Genomic DNA, 10,942 nt, shown 5'->3' with positions numbered 1-10,942 from the left:
TCATTCCCAAAAACTAGGTGATATTATGAACTTTTCTTTTCAACATAAACACATTGCCTGCAATCTCATACTGTACCTATTGCCGTGAAGGCAGAGCCACATGGTGGACATAATCAAGACAATACAGTGATGCACAGCATGTTTATTTGTACTTGTAGACACATTTTTGGCAATATTATGGTAACTGCAAAATCATGTTGGCTTCTCCAGGTATCCAAGGCATAGTTTCCCCATTTCCATTACTCTGCTGTGAACTGCTTTCGGCTCACTTCAGCTTATTTTTATTCTTGCAGCTGTTTTAGTGTCATTTTCAGACATGCATCACGAATCCTGCTTGCTCTTTATAAGAACCAGTCTGCTGTAATTCAATAAAACACAACTGATTGAAATGTTATTTTGAGCCCCACTGTTTACAAAAAACAGCAACATTGCCATTGTAAACAGAGCATGTTCTCTTAAGGAGCTCCATAAAGAGATACAACTAAATTTAGGGTACTGCAAGATTAAATGCGCCTGTATCCTGTACGTGTGTGTCCCTCAAGACACTGTAATCAATAAACTTTCAGAATTAGCAAGCAAAATTGCTCTTTACAACTATCAGTAGCATTGGTAATTGCTGTTAGTAATTGTAACTCAAAACATCAATAAAGAACTAGAAATAAAAACAGACCATTTAGTAAAGTTTTGTGATTTTGGAACATAGTAATTTGAAAAGGAGTTTGGCAAGATGAAGAAAACTTTGATGCAACTGTATACAATATCTTATAGCATGTGCACGTTATCTGTATTGTAATACATTTTCTATAAGCACTTTTATCACAATGTTCAGGGACATATGTGCCATATAACCTATAGCTACAACTACCAGTGTACAAACAAGCTAATGTTAATTAACTTTGATTGCAGAAAAAAATCCAGATTTTGTGTGCATGTGAGATTTTATATACAGTATATATCACAAGGTAATTGTTAACTTAAGTTTAATCAATAATGTGTGAATAGTGCATGGCAGTTTTTTCTGTAATTAAATGGATTGATACCCTTTACACAAGGCTTGTATCTAAACACATGTATAAAACAAACAGATTGAAATTTGCACAGCACTTTCATCTGCAAGTTCTAATTGGTAATTTACAAATTTTAACAAAGTTTACAACAAACTGAACCTAATGCATTTTAGAATCAAATGAGTTGATTTATAAAAACTCGTAATCAATATTTTAGACACATGACCTTTCTGAAACAGATAAGCTAATAAACATTCTACACTGGATAGTCCATGGAGAAATTAAACATCTAAGCTTTTGACTGAGCAAATAATATGTAGCCTGCATACACTGAATGTTGTCATATTCTGGGAAGTCCCCTGAATTTCTTACCATTAATCTATGCTACAGCAGGCATTTTAACAGAGCCTTTCAAGAAGTACACACTGTGAAACTCCGATTTAAAATGAAAAAAAGTAATGCTAGGACAGACCTTGGTCACATTTCTCTTTTCATTGTGGGTCTGAAGAAAAGCAACAAAGAAATTAACCCCAAAACATATCAAATCCATTTTCTGCAGCATTGATGTTAGAAGTGTCAGTATGTATCCATGGGTGCATTTGGGAAAGGCTTCAGTCGTCCCCAAGGCGAAAGCCTTCACCCCAGTTATGGCGTCCACGAGCACCTCCTGCCTGCTCCTGGGGCATAGGTCTCCTGCTTGGAGGAACTCCAAATCCAGATACCCCACCACGTCGACTAGGGAACATCTGGTACCTAATGGAGGAATGATATGAAAATAAAGCATATACACAGTCTAGACCACAAGAAAGATATCTAAATGGCACAGCCTTCTAACACATTTATGTTTTGAAGGATTTAAATACTTTTATAGTTGAGGAGCAGCATGGTTTGGGCATTTTTTTTTAATTTAAATTCCATAAAATATATTTGCTTTAAAAATACCTGTCCCAAAATGAATAAACCAAACACTTCATAAACATCAGCATTGGTCAACTGAAAAAAGGAAGCCGAGGCCAGACTATAAACTCACAGGAACTGTGGGGTGGAGAGGAAGGACCTGCCACCCAGGTCCATGGGGTATTTGAACATCAGAAAGTAGTAAAGGTGGCCAACTAAGTTCCCAATCAGCTCATTGACAACACTGGAAAAATAAAAAGGAATAAAAATGGTTATTGTTTCACAAATTGCTAAATAAATGTGATGATGACTCATTGTTATGCAACATCTACATATGAAATCTGACATTGACATTTGATTGAAACTGTTTGGAAGTGAAAACATTTTCTTACGAGCCACCGATGATATAATTGAATCCCAGAATGACCCAAGGGAGATAACACGCCTATGAAAAACGTACAGGTTTCAGTATGGAGAATTAAAAACACATGTCTCACTATATCATGTAAAAATATGATACATTAATAAAATGCATTGAGTACCTTGAATCTGGTGCCAAACCAGAAAGATACAATCGTTTCTCGATTTAGCTGAGCCCAGACGTACAGAACAGACATGATCAAAGGGATCATCAGCAGCTGCGAAATACAAACAAGTCATTACAGACAAACAAATGAATAATAAATTAAAAATAATAATATACCAGAATTTTGTTCATACAACAAACACAAAGGTCACGTAGTACCAGCCTGAAACAACTAATAGCCTAAATAAAAGGCTTAATTAACTCAACGTCTCATAAATCATAAAAGGTTGTCTTTCAATGAAGTATAAGGTTTCAGACAATGCAAGAGTGATAGAAAAAGTGCTGCAGGGAGAAAATTTTTCAATCTCTTCACTCAACCACTTTAGAATTTAGAGAGACATCCTCTTGTAAATTTTACAAATTCACATAAAAATCTTTAAAAATTATTAGATATCACTGATTCAAAGTTGCACATAATGGTTTGCTACTGAGGCAATTTAACGTTTTAAATATGATGCTGTGGAAACCGGGGGCAATTGTAAAAACATTTTCTTTTACATTTTCCTTCATAATTTGCAGATGACAAAATATACATGTCTTCTTTTGCTATAAGAAACAAACATATCTACACTAACCATATATACTCACCAAGAACTCCTACACCTCCATATTCATGCGATTATCTAATCAGCCAATCATGTGGTAGCAGTGCAATTCATAAATCATGCAAATTCAGGTCAGGTGCTTAAGTTAATTTTCACATCAACCATCAGAATGTGATTCACAGAACAGTGATTTTGACTATGGCATGATAGTTGGTGACAGAAAGGCTGGTTTGAGTATTTCTGTAACTGCTGATCTCCTGTGATTTTCATGCACAACAGTCTCTAGTGTCACAGTCCAGAATGGTGCCAAAAACAAAAAACATCCAGTGAGTGGCCGTTCTGTGAATGGAAATGCCTTGTTGATGAGAGAGGTCAACAAAGAATGACCGGACTGGTTCGAACTGACAGAAAAGCTATGGTAACTCAGAGAACTACGGAGAATATAATCTCAGTATGCACAACATGTCAAACCTTGAGGCGGATGTGCTACAACAGCAGAAGACCATGTTTATTATGACCATAGTGTTCTTAATAAAGTGCTCAGTGAGTGTATTATTGTTTGTGTGTTTATTTGTAACACCATGCCACCTTCTATGGCTATTTTCATGACATATAACACTGAGTTTGATACACGAGTGTTATAATTGCCTCTGTTACATAAGTAAATGGGGGCAATTCCAACACTCAAAACAATTAGATTTGTTATACGAGTTCACCTTTGGATAAAGGAAAGAAAAATAAAAACTAACCTGCATATCCATCATTAAGCCTGTTATCTGAATTATAGATGTCAATGAGGATACACATATAGTCACTGCAAGAAAGGTTTGAGCCAAAGGGAAATAAACATGACTAAAAGAAAAGCTCAGCTTTTTATTAGGGCTGTCGATTTAACGCGTTAATTCAGTGCAATTAATTTGATTAAAAAAATAACGCGTTAAAAAAATGTATGCAATTAATCGCAATGCCCCCGTATAAGGAAGATTCCTGAGAAATGCAAGCTTGTAGTATCATCTGTTTACTCAAGAGGGCAGTTTATACAGTGAGGAAAAAAAAATCTACAGCAGCAACAAAACAGACATGCGTTACGTTCTTACGTTCAAAACACTTGATGGAGCGCAAATCCGAACTAAGGGATCTCAAGATGTGTTCTAAGTATTAAACTATATTTAACTTGATACAGTTACCTAAAAGTTTTATGTTTATTACGCAACACACCCGAAACACTACACAAGCATGTCTGACACAGATGGACAGGTCCTTAAACAAGCCCTCATAATAAATCTCCAACTGATTGACAAATTCACTTGTGAAATGGATTGCTGTGAACTGTATGCCAATGATTGACTTATGATCAATAATATGGTGGTATTCTAAAGCCACTTTTTGTATTGTCTTAGCAATGATTAACTCTTCTGCTACAAGAATGCAATGCATTTTAATTATCAGAATATTTTTTATTACATATATATATATATACACTTTTTAAATATTTAAAAAGATATCTATGTATAATTATTTCATCATTATATATTGAATTATTGTTATATGAGAGGCTTTCTCAGAAAATATATGTATATGTGATTAGCGGTTTTCGCGATTAATTGAGACACCATGTAATTCCATTAAAAAAATGTAATCGATTGACAGCCCTACTTTTTTAATTATAGTAATATATGTTATGGCAGAAAGGATACAACAATGCAAATCCAGTTGAACAGAAGCATGAAAATATAGTCTGCTGGTCTTCCATCAAAGGCTCCTATGAAAGGGGCAATAGATGATAATTAGCATGTGATGATGTTTCTTAACAGCTGAGAACTTTTAATAGGTTTGTAATACAAACAACTGAGTAAATTTCACAGAGCTAAAATGAGTCTGAATGTTCTTTTCAATTTGAGGAACAGACTACAAGATATCAGCATATTTGTGCAGAGTGGGAACCAGATGTGAGACGTGTCAGATGTTATCCTTAATAAAGAAATTAAAATATTGAAGGCTACAAAAGATTTGGTATGTGACCAACCTGTTTCAAGCCTAGAGGAGTACTGGTAGAGGAAATACAAATTAACCAGGTAAAGAAAACCTGTCCCTGGGCCAACTGGGAAATACAACGTTGAAGATATCGGTCTCCATATCTGTAAAGAGAGAATAGAAAAATTATCAGTGACTTAATGCAGGGCACAGTTGTAGATCCTGATAAACAAGTGATTTCAGATCTGGGCTAGTGAGATACAATAGCAGAGAGTGTATCAGAACAGTTTTTGATGATCTTGTTTAAAACTAGCCAAGCACACACAACACAAAATGAAGTGGAGCAATAGAGAACCAAAAGGACCTTTTCACATTTCCGGAACGTGGAAGTAAACCATGATAGGGTAAACGTGTATAGTGGTGAATAGGAGACCACAGCAAATACTATTTTTGCATTTCCATTTGCTCCAATAGCAATTGCATTACCACGACTTCACAAAAAAAGACCCCACATAATGTTTTGGCTTTGCTATAGGCTCTGGTTTGAATTTCATTAAAACCGACTGATCTCAGTTAAGGAGATTCTAGGCGTCCATTAAAGGGTTAAACTTTCGATGCACCGAGTCATGTGACAAAATAATATGCCACTGAACTCAGCTGAGTTTGTCTTTGGGAGAAACAGCAACATAACATCTGGTAAGAAACCTTGTTAATTTTTACATTAAAACCTGTTTGAGCCAAAAGAGTAGTCTCTAGTTTAATCCATTTTATAAATGGTTACTAGATTCAAATCAAAAAGGTGAATGGCAAATTCACACAGCAGTCATGCTCATGTCTCAGGAGGATATAAAAATTAGGGCGGGCAAACTTGTCAATTTTTGCGCTTAATAGTTGACCATTTAACACGTTAAAAAAATTAACGCAATTCATTTAGTATCCTTGTTTCCCCACTTCCTGAAACTTCACGTTTTTTCCCAACTTCCAGTGGTTGATCCTGGCATAAATACAATGGAGACTTCACCCGTAAGCGGTGATCCAGGTGTGGGAGGGATACTCCTGTATCTCTTTGCATAGCCTGAAAACACTCACTGTCATCTGAACCAGTCAAAAGCGAAACCGAGCATGTGTGCGATAGAGACTGAATGGCAGCCAGAGCAAATAACTTGTTTTGATATTTTAAAATTCAGCATCCAATTTGTTGTGCCTCTGTATGTATAGTGTCTAATAATGCATTGGCAATGTACACTTAAGTTTATCTTGCCAATAAAGCTTCATATGAATTTAATCTGCCCATTTGATCCTTAAAAAACTTCCATGGCAGAAGATTTTTCCCAACTTTTAGTAACAGCATATCCACTGATTATATGTCAAGTATACATATACTTGTATCAAAGATTTATACCTTTATAAATGGTCTAGTAATTTTAACAGATTACATAAATTTACATATTTAAATAATGAAAGTAAATAACAAATTTCTTGCAAGTTCTTTGAGGCGAAGACTAAAGTAAATATATTCATGATTACATTTTTAATGTTGGTTTTAAATGTACACCAAGATTAATCGTGATTAATCACAGAAAACTGTGCGATTAATTACATTTTTAATCAATCCTGAACCCTAATAAAATTAGAATGAAAGATGTATCACGGCAGTCAGAAGAGAGAAAGATTTCAAATTTAATGCCACTCACTCAGCAGCTGTATATGAAACCCCACCAATCTCATGGTATTATAACAAAATGTTAATAATGTTATAAGTGTTACAAATAGTTTTACGTTGCTAAATCATCATCTATGAAGACAGTCCATAGACACTGACACCATCACTGCCTAAAAAAAAAAAAGATTTTCAAAGATGACACCGTGCTTGCACTGCAGATTTGATTCCCCTCACATCCTCGAGTGACCAACATTATTTAAAGTGCTTGAGCAAGACTGCTGCGATAAAGCAGCATTAGCCCAGACATCACACTCAGAGGAACAGACACTCATCTGATCTGTCATCCACATTTGTTGGGTAAAAACTGGGTCAGTAAACAACAAACACACCCCCGCGCAAATTTTACACTCTCTCTAGTGTTTAATTTGTTCTCAACATGCACATGCACACCTTCTGCCTCTCTATAGTCTGCTAGTGTGTTTCCGCCTCCTTGTCCTCCACCCTTTCTCTCTTCCCTCTGGCACACACAGAAACTCTAAGCTAGTAGGGTTTTTGGTCTGGGGGAACTGAATCCGCTGAGCAGTAATGCTTTGATGTTGGCGTCTGAACAGACTCTGCGGTATCCAGCCAGTCCAGAGGCCCCTTCGCGCACTGCAGCATGAATGAAGCCAGCTCACTTGTGTGGAGAGGTGACCTCTGTGGACTGCAGCACAGAGAAAAGTGGGTTAAAAACCACAGCAGGATTGGTATGCCGGTGAGAGACTGGGGGAGAGGCTTGGTTTATTTGGCCACTTCTCAACGGCTAAATGGTTTCTTCACAAGACAAATGTGCCGTGGTCCAAGTGCTAGTTCGCTGTGACAAAACACTTTGTTTTTCACTGGCATTAACTTTATCTGTATGAAGCAAAATGTACTCTCTTTGAGTGGACGATATTGCACATGTAGTTTATCTGCACTATCCAGTGTGTGGAGCAATGTTTTTTTTCACACTCAATAGCTGTAGTTATTGTTTATTGACTGTATCTACATCATAAACCTGTGCTAACAGTATAGAGGTCATGAGATCTGAGGGCTATGTTGTTACTAGTGTGCCAGCCGACTGCAGTAGAGAGACAGGTTTCCAGAGTCTGCCCATTATAAATAATAGACTAGTAATTACAATTAGATGTGTCCGCCACACAGTGTGTGAATAAAAATCACAGAAGCACCACATTAAAAGGAGCTGAACTTTGAAAGACAAATCACAACTATAATTGCACCTGCAAAGGTTAGTCAAATTAGGTTGATTATTAGCAGTGTGTGCCAGGTAGAAGACCATCAAGCAACAGACTTCCAAAGAAGTCAAATGCTCAGTGCAAGGAGTGATTGCTTAAATAATGTGTCGTGGGGAACAGATTAAACAAACAAAATGATGCCAAACATAAACAGCCAAGAAATGCAAACTTTCATACATAGGGATGGAAACATCACATGCTAAATGGCACAACAGTTAAAGGGAGAGTTCACCCAAAAATGAAAATTCTCATCATTTACTCACCCTCATGCATCACAGATGTTTATGAATTTCTTTCTTCTGCTGAACATAAATTAGATTTTAAGACTATTTCAACTCTATCAGTCCACATAACTATACATATTTTGCTATAAACTTTCAAAACGTGAAAGTGAAAGTGGAGATTTATAGTACAAATGGACTTTAATATTTATCTGTTTTTCACCCACACTTATCATATCGCTTCTAAAGATATGGAGTCTTATTGATTACATTTATGCTGCCTTTATTTGGTTTTTGGAGCTTCAAAGTTCTGGCCACCATTCACTTGCACTGAATGGACCTAATGAGCTTTGTTTCTGTTTGTCAGCAGAAGAAATAAATTCATGCACATTTGGAATGGCATGAGGATGAGTAAATAATGATTTTTTTTTTTTTTGAGTAAACGATCCCTTTAAGTCTCAAAAAATACTATAGTGTGTGATGTAAATTTCCAGCCCCTTTTGTATTGAAGATAACTTTTAGGGGGCTTTTCTTCTTCAGGAATTGTGTATCATCACACTACAAACCGGGTTAGGGTCCTTTTTAAAAAAAGGACTAACACTGTTTTGAAGGAAATTATTCCATATAAGGTCTTAGACATTAAAATATCCAGTATATATCTGTATGTTTACCATGCAATTAGCCACCTGTGGATATATATAATCTGGTTATAGATTATATTATGGTTCGGTAAAGATCGTGATGAAAATAACAGAGTAGCCTTTACGGTTTTGAAATTATTCATCACGTCTTTTGCACTTTGTAGCCCACAAACAAGTAGCTTTGCGCCACCTGGTGGAAATAGCTGAAACAGGAAACAGTAAAAAAAAAAAAAAAAAAAAACATTTATGCAGACAAATTTAATAAAGGACTATATTTAATAAGCTATTTTGACAAAACATTCAAATGCTTCTCATTTTGTTTAGGCAAAATACCAAAATTATGCACCAGAAACGCAGAACTCTTCAATTTTTTTTTTAAATAGAATACGATTTATATTTCGCAAAACTCAAACATTTTCTAATTAGGTATGGGAAACGACGTTTAAATAAATGCCATCACCGTTACAAGCAGTGCTTGTTGAACGAAATATGTATTTTGAGGAAGGCCCTCTGTACCGGAAGTAACCTCAGCAGCGTGCTCAACTGTCATTGGTTGAACGCAGACTAGGGTGGGACGCGTTCACGATTATGTTTTTCGTGGGTGTGCAATTTTTGATTAAACGGTAGCGGGTGGTTTCTCTAGCAATACTATGATATTTCTAAAGCATAATAGCCTTAGTAGCGAGTTGCGTAAATGTGTAAGATGTATTTAGGTACAACTTAGGATATTGTTAATTCAAATGTAACCGATATGATACGGCATTGCCCCTGTTTCCTATTCAAGCATCCTGTATAACCATCACATATTACATGAACCATTCGTTTCTACATGTCTAACGTTCTACTCCCCAATATATATATGTAACCGGTGCCTCGCGACACCAGTTATGAACGCGACACACTTGTCTGCGTTGTGGAGACAGACACGGGACAACAGGCGGCGGTTTCACTGTGTTTACTGATACACAAAACATACAAGAGCAGCGTCTCAGTAAATCGCCCTTATATTGCTCTCTTCAGTGCATTAACAATGCCAAGAGGAAGAAAATAGAGAAAACATACCTCTTCAGTGCATTAACAATGCCAAGAGGAAAAAAATAGAGAAAACATACCTGATACACAAAACATACAAGAGCAGCGTCTGAGTAAATTGTGTAGGCTCATGATGACATCACAGCAATTAAAGGGGAAAAACGCTAATTCTTTAGGCAAGTATACCAGATATATATGAAAATAAACATTTTGTGTGAATTATAATAAATAATACATATTTTTTAACAGTACACTTTCTGTCCCTGTTATATAATATATATATATATATATATATATATATATATATATATATATATATATTATTCATTATTATTAGTATTACAATAACACATCCACATAATTCGGGGAAATACCATTAGTGGTATGAATGTTGTGGTTAATATCGCAGCCAGGCAGTCGACTTTAACATATAAAGAGATCACCCACGTCATAAATATCATACAGTTTACTACACCACAGCTCTTCTGAACGCAGCCCATGTGTCGCATCTGAGTCACGTTACTCCACTATGAGGCCTACAAGGCCTTAGTCATCGCTGCTGTTTAATAAAGCCCCCACATGTTTCAAATTGCACTAAAACGTACCTGGAATTTATGAAAGAATGCCTCCGGCCATAAAACAAGATACATAGGACTGATCAATCCAAGCTTTCCTATTAACGGCACAGCAATGGAGCCAGCAAACCAGTAACGAGTGACGAAAGGGATGTTTTTAAACCAGTCCCCGATATCTGACATCTTGCCATATGATTTAAGACCTTGGAGATTCTCTGTTTGTTCTCCGCCGATGCGGGTTTGGAAAAGAGAGAGTGCAACAAACGAATCTGTGATCACAACGCAGAAATGCTGTTTCAGTCCTCTTCTATTTTGGTTTGGTTACTATGCTGCCTGATGTACGTAATACTTCCCCGTTCAGTTTACATGACGTGGCTGCGTACAGGCGCGTCCTGGTTGCGAGTTTCCGTTAAATTTGACTGTCAAATTAACAGTCATGCAAAGAAATATGGGGGATATTTGTCAAATATAAATTATTATTTATTTTCTAGTTGTATATAGATCAATATTTAAACATTATATTTACA

The 10,942-nt window shown here is 36.2% G+C and overlaps 1 protein-coding gene across 1 annotated transcript; it reads right to left on the bottom strand.

Moving 5' to 3' along the window:
- Window positions 1-127: 127 nt before the first annotated feature.
- On the bottom strand, window positions 128-10,798 carry derl1 (derlin 1). The gene is made up of 8 exons (XM_052143934.1): window positions 10,446-10,798; window positions 5,062-5,173; window positions 4,733-4,797; window positions 3,785-3,811; window positions 2,447-2,542; window positions 2,297-2,349; window positions 2,038-2,148; window positions 128-1,760 (listed from the first exon to the last, which is right to left on the bottom strand). Exons 1-8 carry the CDS (start codon window positions 10,596-10,598, stop codon window positions 1,619-1,621), a joined length of 759 nt encoding a protein of 252 aa, XP_051999894.1. The 5' UTR covers window positions 10,599-10,798; the 3' UTR covers window positions 128-1,618.
- Window positions 10,799-10,942: the final 144 nt, after the last annotated feature.

The sequence above is a fragment of the Xyrauchen texanus genome, chromosome 15, assembly GCF_025860055.1.
Source record: "Xyrauchen texanus isolate HMW12.3.18 chromosome 15, RBS_HiC_50CHRs, whole genome shotgun sequence".
Classification (NCBI taxonomy): Eukaryota; Metazoa; Chordata; class Actinopteri; order Cypriniformes; family Catostomidae; genus Xyrauchen; species Xyrauchen texanus.
The sequence above is the reverse complement of the archived record's forward strand: the minus strand, read 5'-3'. Positions and strand labels throughout refer to the sequence as shown.

What these genes read in the sequence shown, in the direction of transcription:
- derl1 (XM_052143934.1), bottom strand. Translation starts at nt 10,598, where the DNA reads ATGTCAGATATCGGGGACTGGTTTAAAAACATCCCTTTCGTCACTCGT. An exon ending in CATTCTTTCATAAATTCCAG is followed by an intron (nt 5,174 to 10,445) that starts GTACGTTTTAGT and finishes CTCTCTTTACAG; the next exon opens with ATATGGAGACCGATATCTTC. An exon ending in CTCCTCTAGGCTTGAAACAG is followed by an intron (nt 4,798 to 5,061) that starts GTTGGTCACATA and finishes CCCCTTTCATAG; the next exon opens with GAGCCTTTGATGGAAGACCA.